Source organism: Notechis scutatus, chromosome 2 (assembly GCF_049901735.1).
Source record: "Notechis scutatus isolate UNSWTSFEM ecotype Mainland chromosome 2, rNotScu1.2, whole genome shotgun sequence".
Classification (NCBI taxonomy): Eukaryota; Metazoa; Chordata; class Lepidosauria; order Squamata; family Elapidae; genus Notechis; species Notechis scutatus.
Genome location: NC_142010.1, coordinates 27,917,540 through 27,938,868, shown reverse-complemented (window position 1 = coordinate 27,938,868; position 21,329 = coordinate 27,917,540). Strand labels below are relative to the sequence as shown.

Below are 21,329 nucleotides of genomic sequence, written 5' to 3'. Positions count from 1 at the left end.
AAATACACACATCATTTAAATATTAGCAGTGTTTAATATATCTGTCATGTTTTTATGAACATTATTGCCTGAGTGATTAGATTGGCCAGACTTGTTGGAGTCCTGTAACGCTTGATATAGTTTCCATCTTTTTCTTTTGAATTCCTTTACCAAAGGAACCTTGTTGGGACCCCATACCTGCCATGGCTGCAGCCTTGGAGGCCCCAAACCCTCTTCACTCTCCTTCATTATCCTCCTAGATCTGGAGAAATACGCAGCATTCAAGGCATGGGCCAGAGTCTTAATGGCACTGTAATAATGGTGGAAATTCATGGCCCATGCCATGTTCTTTTGCTTTTGGGTCTCCAGTGGTGATTTCTCAGTGCATCTTTTCCGGCCTTTGACAGAAAAGAGGTACTTTGAAAAAGAACAGACAAATGACTTATGTCCAGAGGGTGGATCGAAAGAGAAACCAGGTATAAAGGCATCCTTTATTGGCTGCTTTTTTCTCTCAAAATCAACAGTCCAGATACTATTCACATATTTGAGAGCGCTGTGGTCTCTCAATGGAAATAAACCAAGGAGTGTCGTGATCCAGACTTTCCCTTCAATGGGTCCTGGCAAACGCCTAAGTATTAAGTGAAAAGGAAGAATTCTTTCCAAAACAGCACCATATTCTATGTAGTGAATGTAGACATTGACTTGTCTCCACTTAGAGAGGGCATCACCGTGGAACACTGTAAGTCGGGCTGTTGAGAAATATTGTGATAAAACAACACAGATTCCTTTCTTGACAAGCAAAGGACTAAAAGTCCTCATGAAATTCTCTCCATTTTCTGTGTCTGAAGCAAAGAGACCAACCAGGGTCCATCTGAAATGGAGCAGCACTTGGACAATTCCTGGGTAGAGGATGCTTTTTTTGGGATAAAGCTGGTGATAAAAAGGCAACCTACTTTTATCATGCAGCGAATCTGCAAATAATTCAAAATTGATCTGAAAAAGCAATGAAGAATTCTGTGTTATATTTGGGATCAGATCAGTTCCAAAATATTACCTTTAAAGAAATCCAACTTGGTTGTCATGAACTTATTAGTTTAGTTTAGTTTATTGTCATTGCACCTCGTAAACGAAAGCAAACACCATCTTCAGTGCACATCATGACCATGAAAATAAGCACAAACACACATCCTTCATGCTCCACACATTGAATTGAAAACCCCCGACACTGCACCAACACTGCAATAGACGCATAGACTTCTGGTGTTGCTATCTTTTATAAAAAGTCCCTACATCTGAAAAAAATCCAAGTTACCTGGGAGCTTGCTATTTTTGAGACCATTGTCTGTGAACTGTCCTTAAATAACACATTTCGGTTCTGACTATGTTACAGAGCCCCTGATTATGACATTGAACATGCAAACAAGCTAAATACACTACTAACATGGCCCACACACTTTTATCTTTCTTGGTGACTTCAATCTACCTCATATTAACTGGACCCTTAACGAATGTACGACTGAACCGAAACATGCAACCTTCTAGAATGCAGTAACAAATCTGGGACTAGAACACCTAGTAACCAAGAATACTAGACTTAACAACTGCCTCGATCTCACCTTCTGCAATAGTTTGAATTCAATTTACGGAATACAAATTAAAGAACCCTTTTCCAACAGTGACTACAACATGATTGACTTTTGTCTCAAAATACGTCCACACAAAAGTCATCATAATGACGGAATCCCCAATTATAACTTCCAAAAAGGCAACTATGATCTTATAAACAACAATCTCTCCTCCCTTTATTGACAATTTCTATTCTCTGGATGCAATATGTAGAAGACCATTACTACATATTTTTACTTGAAGTCAAAAGAGTCATCAAACTATATGTACCATTAACAATTCCCAAAACCAGAAAAAAAACAAATTACCCATAACAATAAGGAAGGAAGCTTCAATCCAAAAAGAAATCACTTTGGTGGAAAAACAAATCTGGTCATGTTGCCAACTTCAAAAGCTGATACAAAAATTTATGCCACCAGATAAATACTGAATGCACCAATTATCACATTAAACAAGAAGAAAACCTTGTATGCACCAATTCCACCCGTGCTTTCTACAATTTTGTAAACAAAAAATTAAAAGATTCAAGGTCCATCGCACCCCTGAAAGGACCTAATGGTAAAGACTGCAACGATGACACTATTAAAGCCAGCCTCTTTAACACATTCTTTGGCTCAGTATTTGTAAACAGCAATGGATCATGCCCAGTATTTCCTAGTTGAACCGAGACAGCTACAATGATCTAATACATACGATTTTACAGAAGACAATGTTGAAAAAGCACTACGCAATCTGAAATCATCTCTATCTATTGGACCGGACGGAATATGTGCCTACTTCTTAAAAAAGCTATCCACTGCCATAGCCGAACCTCTAAGCATAATCTTTGAAAAATCCTTCAGGACCAGCTCCTTGCCAAAACTATGGTCACAAGCCACGGTTATCCTCATCTTCACAAAGGGAGACCCCAGCCTAGTTGAAAATTACAGACCAATCTCTTTATGCTGCGTCACCTGTAAAGTCATGGAATCAATTATTAACCAATCCATCATCCTCCACTTAGAGACAAACAACCTACTCTCTAATAAACAATTTGGTTTCAGAAAAAAACTATCATGTAATCTGCAACTCTTACACTGCAAAAACATATGGACTACACAACTCGACCAAGGCAAAGCAATAGACATAATCTACATAGACTTCTGTAAAGCCTTTGATTCAGTGGTACACGACAAACTACTCCTAAAACTAAAATCTTATGGTATCTCTGGACACCTGCATATCTGGATAGAAACACTCCTGTCAAACAGACAAGAAATGGTCAAAATTGGGAGCATCCTATCAAATTCTGTACCTGTCAACAGTGGTGTCCCCCAGGGCAGTGTTCTAGGATCAACTCTTTTCATAGTCTACATAAATGACCTTTGTGATCATATCAAGAGCAACTGCTTTCTCTTCGCTGATGATGTAAAGCTATTCAACACCACAAACAATACTGTTACCCTTCAAAAAGACCTCGACTATGTATCAGAATGGTCAAACAAATGGCAACTTCAAATCTCAACAAATAAATGCTGTGTCTTACATATTGTCAAAAAAAAATCAGAATATAAAATACAGGCTGAATAGTCAAGACCTTGTTGACAATCCATACTCTTTCAAGCATCTTGGAGTTCTCATCTCTAATGATCTAAATGCTAGAGCCCACTGTAACTACGTAGCCAAAAAGGAGTTAAGAGTTGTTAACCTAATCTTACATAGCTTTTTCTCTGGTAATATTACACTAATAACTAGAGCATACAAAACATTTGCTAGACCAATACTCGAATACAGCTCATCAGTCTGGAACTCACATTACGTATCTGATATTAACACAGTTGAGAAAGTCCAGAAATATTTCACAAGAAGAATTCTCCACTCCTCTACTTATTGCAGAATACCTTATGCCACCAGACTTGAAATTCTAGACGTAGAAAACCGAGAACTATGCCACCTTCGGTCCGATCTAAATATAGTATATAAAATCATACATTGCAATGTCCTACCTTTCAATGAATACTTCAGCTTCAACCATAACAACACAAGAGCAAACAATAGATACAACTCAAGGTTAATCGCACCAAACTTGATTGCAGGAAATATGACTTCAGCAATAGAGTGGTCAATGTCTGGAATACTCTACCTGACTCTGTGGTTTCTTCCCCAAACCCCAAAAACGATGTTTTTACTTATACCTATTATCTTGTAAACAATTGACAAAAGTAACTAAATAAATAAAATAAAAGAAGTATTCATAACTATGTTTTTACTTATACCTATTATCTTGGAATTGACAAACCAAATAAAATAAAAATAAAATAAAATGCAGTATAATTCAACAGAGCTCCTGCCCTGGGATAGAAGCTGTTAAACTAGAATAGTTTAGCGTTGATTAACCCATATGAAAATAAAAAATTAAAAACAATATAACATTAGGAAGACTGTACATAGCAATAGTATAAAACCCATAAGTTTAAAATAATAAGAATAAAGAGTGCCAATGATATTTCTTTATCACCTTTACAACTTATGGCATCAGACCCACAGGTCCATAAGTCAATTAAAATGTTATGTTCAAATAAAGAGCCATATTTAATGTATTTTGATAATTTTGACCAAACAGGAAACATGTTGCTTTAATATAAGGATCCAAATAGGTCGTTTGTCTAATATGGAGTCCAAGATAATGATCTGTTCCTTACAGAATTGACATTTAACTAATAGATGTGGGGGTTTCTTTTTCTCTCTCTCTCTGGAACTTGGCAAATACAAGTCTCTTCATCACAAGAGTCTTGGTTAAATTTTTTATATTTAACCATTGTTCCCAGTGCTCAAATCTTGTTTGAGTAAATATCATCTTAAGATCTTTAGATATTTCTGTATGGAAATACTTGCTAATTTGGAAGTACATTTGTAGAAACACATCTATTTCAATGCACCATCCTTATTGAGCATGACTGTGTGTCTTTCTCTGCTTCAATATCTGATGTCTTTGCATCAAACTGCACAAAAGACAGGAAGACCACGACTTCTAATGTAATTTGTCAGTTGTACAATTCAAGAAACCTTTAATTGAATTTTTGTCTGTTCTAAAAGACAGAATTTTGGGAGACTGTCAGTTTCCATAGATTTAATGTAATACTAATACTTGGACATTGAGCCTAAGACGATGGAATCCTGAGGTACTGCACTGCCTGGTTTCCTCCATGTAAATTAGTTGACCTACAAGGTCCCTTCCAACTCTGATTATTTGTTATCTGTTAAACTTAGTTTTGTTGAGGACTACATACTGATGGCTCTTTGTCAGGCAAAACACTGTCTAAAGCCTGCTTGTTTTTCAACAATAAATTCTTTGTTTATCTACCCACTCTCATTATAACTCAAAAGGATCCTAACATGCATTTTAGCCACAACATTGATTAGACTTATGGGCCTATAATTACTTTCCCCCCCATTTTTAATACATCTCTGTTTGTCTCTCTGTCTCTGTCTCTCCCTGTCTCTCAGTCTGTCTCGACCTCTTTCTCTGTCTCTCTGTCTCTGTCTCTCTCTGTCTGTCTTTCCTCCCCCCCTGTCTCTATCTCTGTCTCTATCTCTGTCTGTCTGTCTGTCTGTCTGTCTGTCTGTCTGTCTGTCTCTCTCCAATGGTGGGATGCTGCCAGTGTAACAACCGGTTCACTAATCACATGCTTCGTGATTAGGAATTATTAATATGTGTAAATGAACCTGCCAAAAGAGGACACCACCATTAGGCATATTTTTTTAAACACTTCAGAAAAACTTTCACAGTGGCTTTATTGCTGTTCAAGCTATTTATGACAAATTTCATCATGAACATTTTAGGACAAAAATATTTGACATGTTGGCTAATATGCTTGTAATTAAAAAATAATAAAATAGTTGACTAATGATAGTGCTCCCTACAAGTTCATAAGTCATATGTGTTTTATCAGCTATAGGTAAAATAGTCAATTTGAATTCTATTCACAAATCTGGGATTTGTTTACTATAGAAAATATTGTTTTTGTTAAGATTATGTACAAAATTTCCCATCTCTGTTCCACCTTCCTTTTGTACAGAAAACCCTTTGATTGATTACAGAACCAATCCTCACCTTCCCAAGTAGGAATCAAAAGGCCCAAAGCAATGATGATGATGACATTATGAGGTGATGTCACATTGCCTCCTAAACACCATGGATCCAAATCCCTAACCATGACACCTACAATGGACATGGTGAAAACCATATGAAAATATGGTTGGATCTATCACATATCAACCCACCACTTCATTCAATTTACAAAAAAATAAAAAAATAAAATAAACATAAACTTACAAACCTGAGGGACTTTGTAGGTGTCTCCTAATGTTGACATCTGGATAGAGATGTCATCAGCAGCTGCATCAACAAGAGCCAAAATGTTGTCCTTCCTTCCACAGCTGTAGTTGGGTACATTGGCTTCTCCAGTAGAGAGCATGTCCATCAAGGCATCTGAACTCAGAAGTGTGTTCAAATAGTTGTCATGAATGTTGTAGCCAAGTGTGAGATTTTGCAGACGCCTGGAATTATTGTTGACCACTTGAATATTAAAAATGTAGCGTAGTACTCTAAAGCTATCAAAAGATAAACTATAGTAAAAATGTTCATGTTAGCACCATCATCATTAATAACAATTACAAAATGCTTTTCCAATTTAATCATTTTTGTCTTCACAAGCCTTCTGAGTTTTGCACCAATACTGATTCAAAATCAAATACAAATGGCACTCCCCTGTCACCATTTCATTTTAATGAATGTTGTGGAGATGAGAGGGAGATTATTTTCTACTATGTGTAAGAATCATGAACAAACCACTATTTGCAGCAATTCTAAGTTTCAACTGCTGAGTAACCAGGATTCAAAACCATTCAATTATTCAAGTAGCAGAACCATCATAATACAACGAGGCTGTTTCATATGTGACCCAGAAAAGCAATTCTAAAATCAAGACATTCTCTGTCTCTATAAAGATCATTCATTGTATGTGAATGAGAGGTTATAAAAACATGGAAATGGCATGGGCAGAGGCAACTGCAACCCATTCAATAACTACTTTAAACCAAAGTTGGCATTCAAGCCATAAAACACCAGGAAAGTTATAGAATCTGTATATTTTCAGTGGGTTTTTCTTCCATCCCATTTTTCAGATTCCCGCCCCCCTCACAAAATAAAACAAAAGAGAAGCAATGGAAATCAAAATTATTCAAGAAATTAGACAGGTCCTATAATACAGGCAGGGGTGAGCTGCTGGAGGTTTGCAGGGGTTCGGGAGAGCCCTTAGCTACGATTCTGTGCAGTTCGGAGAACGCCCCGAATCCCACTCCTGGCTGGCCCCTCCCACCCTACACCTCTCAGGAGTCCCCATGCAGCCCACTTCGGAAGCAGGTATCCGGATTCTGGCAGTTACCCCAATTAAATCAAGAGTCTCGAGACAGACTCCCAAAACTTCAAAGGATTTATTGGAAGTCAACATGTCAGCATGACCTGGGGGTAGCCGACTCTGAGACATGTAATTCACTGTCACCCTTGACCCTGCGTTTCCCCTCACCCCTCTGGGTGTATCATACTGCTACCCTACAAAAGGATCTTGACTATGTATCTGAATGGTCAAACAAATGGCAACTTCAAATCTCAACAAATAAATGCTCTGTCTTACATATTGGCAAAAAAAATCAGAAAATAAAATACAAGCTGAATAGTCAAGATCTTGTTGATGACCCAAGCTCTGTAAGGACCTTGGAATACTCACCTCTAATGATCTAATGCTAGAGCCCACTGCAACTACATAGCCAAAAAGGCATTAAGAGTTGTTAACCTAATCCATAAGCAATTCTAAAATCAAGACATTCTCTGTCTCTATAAAGATCATTCATTGTATGTGAATGAGAGGTTATAAAAACATGGAAATGGCATGGGCAGAGGCAACTGCAACCCATTCAATAGCTACTTTAAACCAAAGTTGGCATTCAAGCCATAAAACACCAGGAAAGTTATAGAATCTGTATATTTTCAGTGGGTTTTTCTTCCATCCCATTTTTCAGATTCCCGCCCCCCTCACAAAATAAAACAAAAGAGAAGCAATGGAAATCAAAATTATTCAAGAAATTAGACAGGTCCTATAATACAGGCAGGGGTGAGCTGCTGGAGGTTTGCAGGGGTTCGGGAGAGCCCTTAGCTACGATTCTGTGCAGTTCGGAGAACGCCCCGAATCTCACTCCTGGCTGGCCCCTCCCACCCCACCCCTCTCAGGAGTCCCCATGCAGCCCGCTTTGGAAGCAGGTATACGGATTCTGGCAGTTACCCCAATTAAATCAAGAGTCTTGAGACAGACTCCCAAAACTTCAAAGGATTTATTGGAAGTCAACATGTCAGCATGCCCTGGGGGTAGCCGACTCTGAGACATGTAATTCACTGTCACCCTTGACCCTGCTTTTCCCCTCACCCCTCTGGGTGTATCATAATTCATATTCTCCAATGAAACACATCCATAGCCAAGAGTCATTAATCATGCTCTCCAATTAGATTTTTGCGATGCAGAAGCTTCAGTATCTAATCAGTCTCTGAAGAAAATATGAATGGAATGTACTTTCGAATCCACTCTGCTGCCTGCTCTTTGAAACTCCCCCCTTCTTTCTGTTGAGAACAAGAAACCGTGTGTAGAAAATGTTTTATGAGTTGACAGAAGGTAAGTGCATGGCATTTGCGGAAGCTCAGGGAGGAAGAAAAACGGGCCTCCCAGAAGTTCAGGAAGGCTGGAAATGGGCCCGTTTCCAGCTTCCAGAAAGCCTCCGGAGCCTGGGGAGGGCAAAAACACCCCCAACATGGTGCATGAGGCTGACTAGGCCATGCCCACCATGACCACACCCACCCAGCAACCGGGCAGAGAACAGGGCAGTTGCTAAAATTTTTGAAGCCCACCACTGAATACAGGCATGAGTAAGCTCGGAAGAAAAGAATGAGAGTGTTAGAATTGCAAATAGAAGAAATGCAACTCCATCACACTGAATGACTTACGAGTGAAACTGAGAGTGAGGAGCCGTGTTGAAAGACAATGTTGTTTTATGCAATATTTTTGTTCCAGTGGTGATGATACTTATGAGATGGTTTCCTGGTCTGTAATAGCTCCATGGTTTTTCCCCATCTTGCTCAAAATTCAGTGGACAGTTCATTCTAAGCTTCCCAGAGACTGGCTGGGACACCAGCAGGATCAAAAACAGAAGCAGAAGACCCATAATTTATGGAGCTGAATCAATCCCCTTCCTGTTTCTAAAGAAAAAGAACAACAAGAATTAGATGAATTCAAAGCACCTTCACAATATAGAAATTCTCTTCACTTTCCTGATTCAGACAGAGACAACCCAAGATTCACCTGGAAGAGAAAGTACATTCAAAAGCACAGCTCCTGTCTGTCCTGAAACCTATGCCAAATGTGTGTGACTGAGGCATTTATCCTTTTCTGAGGCAAGATCCCTTCCATGTTGTTTCAGTCTGATGTTTACCTCAAAGACAGAAGAGGTCTCAAAGACCAGCAGTTTGAAAATTACAGCAAGAAGCAATTTCTCCTCTGGGAATCATAAATTTTTTCATTCGCATAGGAGTAGCTGGAGAAAAACATTAATAAAAACATTAGTTAAAAAATTCACAAATCCTGCCCTGGGGCTCCTGTTCTTTAATGGTTGTGATCCGTCCTGCCAGGTCTTGTCCAGAAAGTTTATGCTGGATGAAGATAATTCAATATCTACCTGGAAATAAGGAGAAACTTTCTGATAATGAGAACAATCAACCAATGGAACAGCTTGTCCTTGGAAGAAGTGGGAGCGCCATCATTTGAGACCTTCAAGAAGAGATTGGACTGCCATTTGTCAGAAATGGTGTAGGGTCTCCCGCTTGGGCATGGGGGTTTCGACTAGATGACCTATAAAGTCCCTTCCAACTCTGATTATCTGTTATTATCTGTTATCTGTTAATACCCAGATAATGACTCCTTATACCCAGATATAGTAACTTGTCTCCAGAGAACATTGGGGAAGGTCATACAGAGTTAGATCATTTGGTGACATTCTAGATTGGTGACACTTAACTCTAGAGCTTCCTGTCTTGTAATGGCAAGGAAGTAATCAGTACCCTTGAGCCTGTCTAATTTAACATTGATTGGGCCTATTTGTGATTTTTTTTCCTATTGCATCTCCACGTATGAATCCTGATTGGAGCTGATTTCAAAATTCCTTGTGATGGGAGTGAAATTTTATTTCCCATCTGTTTTAGAAATACCCATTTTTGGAGGGGAGTTGATTAAGAGCAGGAAAATGACAGCCTGTTGACTGTACCATTTATTTATTTATTTATTTATTTATTTATTTATCCACCCATCTATTTATTTATTTATTTATTTGTTTGTTTGTTTGTTTATTTGATTTATATTGAGACTAGAGGTGGCTTAGACAATGTAAAATCATATTTAAAACAAAAAATAAAAATAAAAACAATAAAAACTAAGAAAAAGAATCAAATAAATTAGTAAAGTACCATAGAACAAAATTTGGGAAAACAAAAAAACAAAACAAAAACAAAAAACAAAAACAAAACCCAACTCCCACCTCTCACCCCGTCGATAGCAGATCACACTAGCCATTTGATGGGTTCCATGGCAAAACCAGGTCTTCAGTGCCTTTCGGAAGAGTATTCATGAGAGGGCCATTCTAATCTTTGGGGGAATGATGTTCTTAGATTTGTTTAATAGGGAAAAGGAATAGATTGAACTTTTTATTTTTTTTCTTGATGGTCTCTCTGTTGTCCTTCTATATCTGTGTTATATACTGAGAAACTCTGTATTTTGAAGTTTGTTATTTTACTAAACATACAGAGAGCTGTGAGGTCTGCAACTGTAATGTCTATGGAGATTCTCAGTCATCCATGTCATGGTTGTCCCAAAGGTGCTTTTTCAAGAGGCAACTGGACTTTCTGGTTTTTCTTTGAAGACATTTCGCTTCTCATCCAAGAAACTTATTCAGCTCTGGATGAGAAGCGAAATGTCTTCAAAGAAAAACCAGAAAGTCCAGTTGCCTCTTGAAAAAAGTACCTTTTTTCAATTACATTTATTGGAATATAATATGTCAGAAACAAAAGCTCTTGGCCCTTTATTCTCTGCCTTGAAAATTCACCATTATCTTCCCTGTTTTGAAGTATCAGTCTTTTTTGTGTAATTTTTTCCTTCTTAGATTTCCTTCTTAGTTTAAAAATTTCTGAAGAATTAAAATTAACTTTTTTCATTTTTTTTAAATTGAAAAAAGAAATTGAAAAATTGAAAGAAACAATTTATAATTGAACAATAAATTGGAAAATTGGAAAAAAGAAGTTTAAAACATCTGTGGGCTGGTCTTTTCGCTTCCTATCCACACTTACAGTATTACCATTAATCTTGAAGAAATTAGATGAATCCACACAAGATTGTGCCACCCAGACCCATCTTCCACAGCATGATTATCTACTGGTTTTTGTTTGGAATTAGGATCTAAAGGTCATGAAGATTGGCTACCCTCCCCCTCAATTTTAGTTTAAAGCCCTTCAGGTAAGATGAGCCAGTCATTTTCCAAATATATTCTCCCAGTTCTTGTGAGATTCAATCCATCCCTTGCCAGGAGCCCTTCATGTAGGTAATACAGGACATGGTTAAGGAAACAGAAGTTCTCCTGGTGACACCCATTTTTAATCCAGTGGTTCATTTCTAAAATCTTTTGCTCTCTCATTGGATGTCGGCCTTTTGTTGAAAGTATAGATGCAAACAACACTTGTACTCCTAATTCTTTAACTTTCTTTTGCAGCTGTTTTTTAATCTCTTGTTATTGTTTTCAGATTTATTGTTGTGTCATTCATCCCCATGTGCAGGAGAAGAAAGGGATAGTAATCCATGGGGTTGAGTATTTTATTTTATTTATTTGTTTGTCAAACATCTACAAGATAACAAGTATAAGTTTTTTTTTTACAGAAACTCTTTGTTCCCTATTGGGTATAATTTTGATGTAGTTTTCTTGCTTATGTTGGGGTTTCTCACTCTGTTGATTAAGTTTCAGAGTGGCTAGAGGTCCCTCTAGACTCTTTAAATTTTGTTCATATAATTCATATAATTTACATTTGATACATACATAGTTTAAGTCTTCTGTGGGCATAAGCTCAAACATAGGATTTATTTTGTAAACCACTATAATGTCAGTTTCTTTTTCCATGACTTTTTTAAAGTTCACTAAAAAATTAAAAATGTCTAAAAATTGAATATTTTCCCTGTTGTCAAGTGTCAGTCTACAATAACAGTTTACAAAAATCCTATGGCCCTCTGTCTATTCACCACTATTTTCCCTGTTTTGAAATGTTGATCTTTTTTTTTTGTGACCCCTCCCTTTAGTGGCAGTGTAGAATATGGGTGTATATGGGTGTGAGATCATTCAGAATTTAAAAATTTCTAAGGAATTAAACTATTTTTTTTCATTGTTTTTGAATTGGAAAGTAATTTGAAAAATTGAAAAAAAGAATTTAAAATTGAAAAATAAATTGAAAAATTGAAGAAAAGGATTTCAAAACATTGAAAAAAGAATTTTAAAAAGAAAAATAATAATTTGGGCATGGGAGTAGACTACATAACATTATACTGTACAAAATCTTGTAAGAGATACTTATGAGATACTCCTGTGTTCCTGAAGTTGTCCATTTTTAAGGCACCAGAGAAAGAGGAACAGAAAGCACACCAAAGCATATCCAGTGCATTTATTAAGGATTAGGCCAAGAAAAGATACAACATTTCTCATTTGGCAGCTTATGGAAACCTGCAAACCTCTTAATGTCATCTTTTAAATCAAAAGTTGGCCTTCATATTTCAGTCTATCTGCCCCTCTTTCTCCTTTGCTTGTTCAGTCTTATTAAGTCAATGAAAGCTCAAGAATGACTCCTCCATAAAATGTGATATGTGTTCAAAAAGTAAAACAGACAAATAAAATTCTGTGCAGATAAATATGTATATATCCCTCCCCCCCACAAATGTGGCCAATAAAGGAATTATTTTTCAATAGTTACATTCCTGAAAAATGAATCTATTTTACTTTTATATTAGATGTTCAAATCTGGTCTTTGTAAAACAGTATAATATTTGGAGATAAAGATCAATAAATCATTTCATTAGTCTTACAGTCTTCATATTTTTATTTTATTCTGTTTTAAATAACCCTAATCGACAAACATAAGCAAAGGAAATATACAAACCCATAAAGCCAATAAAGGAGAATATTTGTATCTCAGGGTTGGAATTAGGGGTCCTTGGTGCTCTCTGAGCTTGTTTGCTTTCTTGCATACATTTCATTACCCAAACTAAGTAACAACATCAGTGCCAGTAAGGAGTGGGGTTTGTTGTTGGTTTATATTCTGGTGGCTTGCCCTGTCAATGTTGGTGGGAGAAGTCTTAGAGATTCTTTGATTGGGCTGTTTACTGTTGGGTGTTTCGTAGTTACTTTGTCAATTCCGAAATTGACATATCTGTAAGCCATTTTAGTTAGGCTTAGTATATATTCTTTTTCTTACTTTCTCTGTGGCAGACATGGGTGGAAGGGTTTCGGGCTTGCCACATTCCTAAGGGGGAGGAGAGGAGATAGAGAGAGTTGTTTTGGCTAGGTGATTCTTCTTCCTTTGGGAAAACGAGCTGTCCATGCTTAGGCCCCTTGAGGTGAAGATTTATGACACCAAGCAAGGTTGAATTACTTCTATTGGTGAATGTGACTTTTGGGGGATTGTTTCTAACTTCAAATATTGTGGGATAATTCCAGGTTGTGTCAGATCTGGAATTACCATGGACTTTGCCAATTTGATGCTTTCCTAAATAAAAGAAATTGTCTTGGAAGATGGACTTTGTTCTTTTCTTTTGAAATGGATTTCATCACTTGGATACCTGAAATTATTTCTTGATTGGGGTATTGTTTACTTGATTGTTGGTCTCATGTTAACCTTGGAGTTAATCTATATTGATCTGGGTGCTGATTATTGGTGGAGAGGTGCTGGGGTCTTTTTGTGCCTCTTGGGTTGGTTGATAGTCTCTTTTGCATACTGTATAGAGGTCTAAACCCAAAAGAACTGCAATGGATAATTAAATAGTATGAGCCTAAGAAACAATTTCATAGTTATTTCCCTCCTTTTATAATGAGATGTTCCTTAGTATTTAGATCTGGCCTGAGGATGATAATATAGCACTTGGGGAAGAAGATACAAACAAGTAGCCCAGCACCAGAGGCCAAAATGGAGAAGACCTGCACGGCCACCATGGACTTTCCTTTGTACTCAGGTAGGTGGGCAGGAAGGAAATCGAGACACTGCAGAAGACAAGCATGCTGAAGGTGGTTAGCTTGGCTTTGTTGAATGCCCCAGGCAGATTCCTGGCCAGGAAAGCCATAATGAAGCAAATGACAGCTAGGAGGCTCATATAGCCAAGGACAACATAAAACATGGCAACGGAGCCTTCATTGCATTGAAGGATGATCTCTCCAGGCTGGGAGTGCAGATCAGAGTCAGGGAATGGGGGAGAAGCACCCAACCACAGGGCACAGATGAAAGTTTGGCCAGCAGAACCGGAAAGGATGATGGAGTTGGCCAAACTCTTCCCCAACCATCTTCTCACCCTGTTCCCTGATTTTGTGGCCAGGAACGCCAGCATCACTGTAATTGTTTTGGCGAATACAGAAGACACAGCTACTGAAAAGACAATGCTGAACACTGTTTGTTAGAGAAGACATGTGGTTTTCCTTGGTCGTCCAATGAATAAAATGGAGGTCAAGAAGCAAAGCAGGAGGGAGACCAGGAGGATGAAGGAGAGGTCCCGGTTGTTGGCTTTGACAATGGGAGTTTCTAGGTATTTAATGAATATGATTAAAATAAGGATTGTGATTAGGAACAAGAGTAGGGCCACAGAAACAAGGATGATACCCAGTTGTCCTTCATAGGACAGAAAGTTCCTTCTTTTGGGGATACAATGGACTTGGGTTTTGGTTGGATATTGGTCATCTAAACACTTGGTGCATTTTCCCGTATCTGAGAAAACAGAAAGAAATATTTCTTTTACACTCTTTTCTTTCCCATATTCAGAAAGACCTTCTTTGGATGGGAGTTGATATGAAAGCCCATAATATATGATAAATAGGCATAAATATAACACCTCATCCCAATTCCTGGGACAAAATCTAGGTCTCCAGAAGTTTAGAAGGGCGGAGGCCTGTTTGAATTCAAGGGAGATGGTGTTCAATATAGCAGGAGCTGCAACCAAAATGGACCCACAAAGTGGCAACATTTAAGGAAACAACTAGATACAAGGACAGTTTTCCCCTCAAATGCCATCACTCTTGTAAACAACTAATTCTCACAACACTGTCAAATTATTTACGGAGACTGTATTACTATTATTCTTCTCATCCTTCCTCTCTTCCCACTTATGACTATAACCATGCTGCTTGTATCTTTACACTTTATATTGTCTTATTTGTTTCCTAGTATGATTTGATTGCTTATTACTATGACTATCACTAAGTGTTGTATCTTATGATTCTTGATTAATCTACTTTCTTTTATTTTTCTTTATGTATATTGAAAACATATGCACCAAAGACAAATTCCTTGTGTGTCCAATCACATTTGGCCAATAAAGAATTCTATTCTATTCTATTCTATTCTATTCTATTCTATTCTATTCTATTCTATTCTATTCTATTCTATTCTATTCTATTCTATTCTATTCTATTCTATTCTATTCTATTCTATTCTTATGTAGCTCTATGATCTTAATAAAGAATAATTGATTAATTGAACAATTGTTGGATGTATCTTTTGGCCTGTAAGGTAAAGTTGATTGGATGAGCAAAAGTCATTGATTTAAAATTGTTCCTCAAATTAGAAAAAAAATCAAATGGTCCTAAGAAGATAGAACATGGCAGGACACTTCCAAACTGACAAACAGAAGTGAGGTTTCCTCTGACAGAAGTAACCTTGCCCACGCTACAATGTACTCCTATCTCTTCTAATCTCGTCCTTCAAGATCTTTTTCTTATTCCTCCCTTTATGGAAGATATCAGGTACCTTGAAAATTAAGAATAACAAGGCAGTCAAGCTTAGATGGGTCTATTTTAAGATGCACATTGATCAAAATGCTCTGGGTGAATTCAGTACCATTTTCTGTGGTGTCACCCACCATTGTGAGTAGAGATGGTCCCCTCTGGACAAGGAATGCAGTCATAGCAGCAAACTGGCTCGCCTTCCCGGGTCTGTTTGAAAAATTAAATGACAACCAGACATTAAATGACAACCAGAGGGCAATTCATTTCATGTGAATCTGGCCTCCTTCCTAGGAATAGAAGGGTGTTTTTTTGGTGAAAAGGTGAAAGAGAAGCATGGATAATGTGTAAAAATCTGGGCTACTTAAAAACATCACTGACTATGGATCTTCTCTTTCAGGGGACATATTCTTCAACCAGGATGTGCTGAATTCTTATTCCAAAGCTTATTTCTCATTGGGACCAGCAGTACCTCCTCCAGTCTAGATTCCATTTTATCCAGTAAAGTCCACTCCTGAACTCAGGCACTGGTCAGAAGAACTGCCTTCTAATTTGCTATTTGAGGTTGAGTGACAAGTGAATCTGAGGCTATCAGCACCACGAACCCCAGTACTTGATGGTCTCTGTCACCAGTTTTATGGTAATACAAGATTGCAGAGGGGATGTCAACGTTCGAGCAAAACCAAACTCCCATCAAAAATTCCAGGACAGTTTTTTCCCCCCTCAAAGTTCCATTTTATTAGAATTGTCATACTGGCACATCTAAGAAAACCCGAATCTGAGAGTTCCTGGTCTTCCTGGAGTAATTCAAAACGCCCAATCCACCCCCTGCACCCATCAATGGCCCAATCACCATCCGTCCCAACTTGAGAAATCCCTCAAACCACTCCTCATGCAGGTAGAGAAAACAAATGACCTTGACCAAAAAGAAGAATGCTATTATGTCTAACTACATATGCTCCATGAATTCCCCCCTCCCAATTTCCCAGGCACAGGAATGTGGCAACGTGGAAGCTTCTGCTGTTCAGCTTCCAAAGCTGACAGCGGAACCAAAAGGGCTATGATCTGTGTCCTCAAGGATAATCACCCAGAATCCCATGTTGGACATTGCTGAATCAGCTTAAAACAGTGTGTTCTATATTATAGCATCTGAAGAATACCTTGGTCAGTAGTACTGAAGCTTCACAAGCCATCTAAGAAAACTATCAGGTTAATACTCCCCAAATGCCAGCTGGAACTCCACCATGGGATTTTCCTTTTGATGCATTCTTGCTATTGGCTGCCATAGTAATGGGGAGGGGGGGGAGCATGGCATTTGGGTTTGGGAAGTAAGCTGGTGTGATGAAGGCCCATGTGAACTAAAAGGAAGGTTTGCTATCAAGAATTACTATGCTGCTGAGACCTTCAAGAAGAGATTGGACTGCCATTTGTCAGAAATGGTGTAGGGTCTCCCTCTTGGGCAGTTTTTTCAAGGTCCCTTCCAACTCTGATTATCTGTATCTGTATCTGAGTGGAGATTTCTACTCCGAGTCAAGGCCAATCATCCTAGAACTCCAGATGGGTGAAATACCCAAAGATAAATTTCACCTGAAATTATGCAGGATGTGAATTGCAGATTCAGCCTGGGACCCTGGGAGGAGGGATTTGGGGAAACCTTCAACCTGTAACTTTCGTGCCTTTTGAATAAGATCTTGTTTGCTTTCACCACTGTCATTTCAACCTCAGTAAAAGTACCTCTTCTCTACTTCAGTGGAGTTGGAGGTTTTCTTTCTTGGGTTATGCAAACCTCATGGTTTTCCTCATCATTTCTACAAAGGGACTTTAAAGGAATACATTTTCTGGCATACAGCCCAGAGCATTGTTAGGGGGTTGCTATCTCACATTAAGTTACAGCAAACAGGCAGAATTCATATTTTGCATTTCACAAGTTACTTTAGCTAGGCTAATTGGCAGTTGAGCCTAGAGGCTTTATCTTTACAGTTGGCTCATTACGTTACAATGGAGCTCAGCTCAGCAAGGAACAAAAGTCGAGTTAGGCACACTCTGTGTATGCTCTAATATCCTTTCATTATCTTAGATCGGGGTGTCAAACTCGCAGCCCGTGGGCTGGATGCATCACATGCTGACCACAGCCACCCTCGTTTTAATGAAGGGGGAAAAAGTCACGCTACATCATGTGATGAAGTGAGTTTGACATCCCTACCTTAGATGCTTGGATTGGAAAACACCCTTTGCAAAATGAAGTCGCCCTGAATGACTAATTTCAGGAAAGGCTGGCAGATGAGGTTCTCTACAGATTAACACAAACTAAACATATAGCTTTATTTACATTGTTCTGATTTTTTTGGGGGGAAATTTTTATGACAAAAACAACAAATAAATCCTTTCAGTTATACATTGTGTTGTGGCTCCGGGTTTGGATTCTGCTTCTGTGGCAGATATGAGTTCAAGTGAGGAAGACATGGCAGAGAAATATGAACCGGCATTGCTGAGTGATTGGAATAGTAACCAGGATGAGGAGATGGAGGTAACAAGGGATGACAGACCTGAAATATTAGAGTGGTCAGAACCTTCGACCTCCTCTGGTGCTTTATCTAATCAGCAGCCGGGAATGGATGACAGGGAAGGAAGGAGGGAGTTTTCCAGCGGAGATGAGAATCTGGAAAACTTATGGTTAGACGTTAGGAACAGGAGACGACTAAGGAGACAAACCCAGTTAGAAAGAAAGAGAAGAGCGTGCCAATAATTAGGGTAATTAGCACGTGGCTTAAGTATAAAAGGACACAGCTGGCCTGGTGGAATTCGCCAGAAGCAAAGTGACTTATTGAGTGAGGACGTTACAGCAAGAAGCTCTGAGGCTTGAGATTTATTGCCAAGACTGGTTTGCCGGACAGAGTAAAGATTTATGCTGTGGATTGGGATTTCTGCCAGCCGTTATCTTGTGAGACTTTATTCTGTTTGAATTACTTCTGAAACGGCTGCTTTCTGTTTTGCTCGCTTGAATTTGAAGGGGAGTCATAACATTTTTGCTTCTGGCCAAACAAACCATCTTTAATCCAAGATGGATACAAACCAACTGCAGCGTTTGGTAGAGCAGCAACAACAACAAATAAATCAGCTACTTCAAAGCAATGTGACTCTTCAGAATCAGGTGACACAACTGGTAAATCATATTTCCAGCTTGCAAAGCCCTGCTGCTGCTCCCCCTGCCCCTCCCTTGAGGAAAAGCCCGGTATCTATGCCGGAGAAATTTTCAGGGCAAATGGACATGTTCCCGGCATTTATGGGTCAGTGCCAATTGTTTATATCTCTGCGGCCTGAAGACTTCCCAAACGACCGGGCTAAGGTAGGATTTATGATCAGTTTATTAACTGGGCAGGCTGCCAAATGGGCTACTCCCTTGTTAGTTCAAGATAGCCCGTTGTTGGACAATTTCCAGGGTTTTCTCCAACAAATGAGAGTTATGTTTGAGAACCCAATTAAAATACAAACTGTGGACAGACGGTTACGGGACATTAATCAGGGGAAACGTCCCCTGCAGGAATACATTGCAGAATTTCGTTTGCTGTGTATGGACTCTAACTGGAACGAACCGGCTCATATGGCTACATTCCAGGAAGGCTTGTCTGATGCCATCAAGGATGAGCTAGTCCATGCAGAGCGGGCTTCAACTTTGGATGCATTGATAATCCAGTGCTTACATATTGAAGCTCGTTTACAGCAAGGTGGAAGTAAACGGCCCGTTGTGGAACCACCTTCATTTTCTCGTGCACAAACCATGCCACCGAGAGTTTTCCAAACCACGGTTAAGGTTGAGGAGCCGATGGAGTTAGGCGCACTCCGCCCTCGCTTAACGGCATGAGAACGTTCGAGAAGGTTTCAGGAAGGCTTGTGCCTTTATTGTGGGGGTCCGGGACATTTTGCAAATTCCTGCACTCGGAGAGGGACTCGCAGACCTGTGCCCAAAACCACTCCTGGCCCGTTGGGAAACGGGGTAGGCCCGACCTCGGGGAAACCCTAGGTCGGGCACATCCTACACCCCCACCCCAAATGGCTGAAGTAAATCCTGGCCCTCCTCGGCATTTACTTTTGGACACTCGTATCTTTTTGCAGTCCCAGAAGGAGGGAATTCCCGCCATTGCGCATTCACCCTGTCTTCCATCGTTCTCTTTTGGTTCCTGATTCCCCAGAGTGTCCTCTGCGTGCTCCCGCTGGTACGACTTCCCCATCAACGCCCCGTGATGAGCCTGAGGTTGATGACACGGTGGTCAGCGTTACTGATTCGCGTTGGCTCAAGGGTCGTTTCCAGTATTTAGTCGGGAAGAGAGTGGATGACTCGGAGGTTTTTTCATGGACAGATGCATCTGCAGTTCATGCTCCAGACATTATTCGGGACTTTCATGAACGTTTCCCTTCGAAACCGCATCCAGATCGTCAGACCTGGGGGAAGGGCCCTGCGGTGAGGGATAGTGTTGTGGCTCCGGGTTTGGATTCTGCTCCTGTGGCAGATATGAGTTCAAGTGAGGAAGACATGGCAGAGAAATATGAACCGGCATTGCTGAGTGATTGGAATAGTAACCAGGATGAGGAGATGGAGGTAACAAGGGATGACAGACCTGAAATATTAGAGTGGTCAGAACCTTCAACCTCCTCTGGTGCTTTATCTAATCAGCAGTCGGGAATGGATGACAGGGAAGGAAGGAGGGAGTTTTCCAGCGGAGATGAGAATCTGGAAAACTTATGGTTAGACGTTAGGAACAGGAGACGACTAAGGAGACAAACCCAGTTAGAAAGAAAGAAAAGCGAGCCAATAATTAGGGTAATTAGCACGTGGCTTAAGTATAAAAGGACACAGCTGGCCTGGTGGAATTCGCCAGAAGCAAAGTGACTTATTGAGTGAGGACGTTAGAGCAAGAAGCTCTGAGGCTTGAGATTTATTGCCAAGACTGGTTTGCCGGACAGAGTAAAGATTTATGCTGTGGATCAGGATTTCTGCCAGCCGTTATCTTGTGAGACTTTATTCTGTTTGAATTACTTCTGAAACGGCTGCTTTCTGTTTTGCTTGATTGAATTTGAAGGGGAGTCATAACACATTGTGTCAGCTAGGTACACATATCTTGTGCACAATATTTATATACATTTCTTGTTGGGTTTACATTCATATTATATATGAATATATTCATATTATATATGGCTTGAGACCATGTTCTGCTTATTACTCTCTGGATGGGTATAAAGCAGACAGAGCAACTCCACAAAACATCCATACAAAGTCTTTTTTATTGGTTCATCAGGCATCCTTATCAACTCACAGTTGTGACGAGGTTCTTCTTAATGTCTAATCCTTTGCATATCTGCATTATGGTGTAGAAAGATAATAAACTCTCATCCCCATGATGACTGAAGCAACTGCATGGTAATGGATTCAGGCTATGATTGAAGCAGCTGCATGGTATGGTGGATTCAGGCAAGAGTGAGGGAGCCTCCCCCAACCCAACAAAGGTCAATTTAGTGACCAATCAGGATTACAGATGTGACCACAAGACATGGACTACATTCCCCAGGATACCTTAACTACATTTACCATGATGCATTCCCTTAAGGGGACAGCTCTCAATTTCTAACTAACT

The 21,329-nt window shown here is 39.3% G+C and overlaps 1 protein-coding gene across 1 annotated transcript in view; it reads right to left on the bottom strand.

Moving 5' to 3' along the window:
• Window positions 1-9,104, bottom strand: part of LOC148131971 (vomeronasal type-2 receptor 26-like) — a 67,102-nt gene extending 57,998 nt beyond the window's left edge. The window contains exons 1-4 of the mRNA XM_087954164.1: window positions 8,994-9,104; window positions 8,639-8,890; window positions 5,925-6,144; window positions 178-972 (exon numbers count right to left, since the gene is read on the bottom strand). Of these exons, the coding sequence (XP_087810290.1) occupies window positions 178-972; window positions 5,925-6,144; window positions 8,639-8,856 (1,233 nt within the window). The 5' untranslated portion in view covers window positions 8,857-8,890; window positions 8,994-9,104. The remainder of the gene's footprint in view (window positions 1-177; window positions 973-5,924; window positions 6,145-8,638; window positions 8,891-8,993) is intronic.
• Between the last annotated feature and the right edge of the window lie 12,225 nt (window positions 9,105-21,329).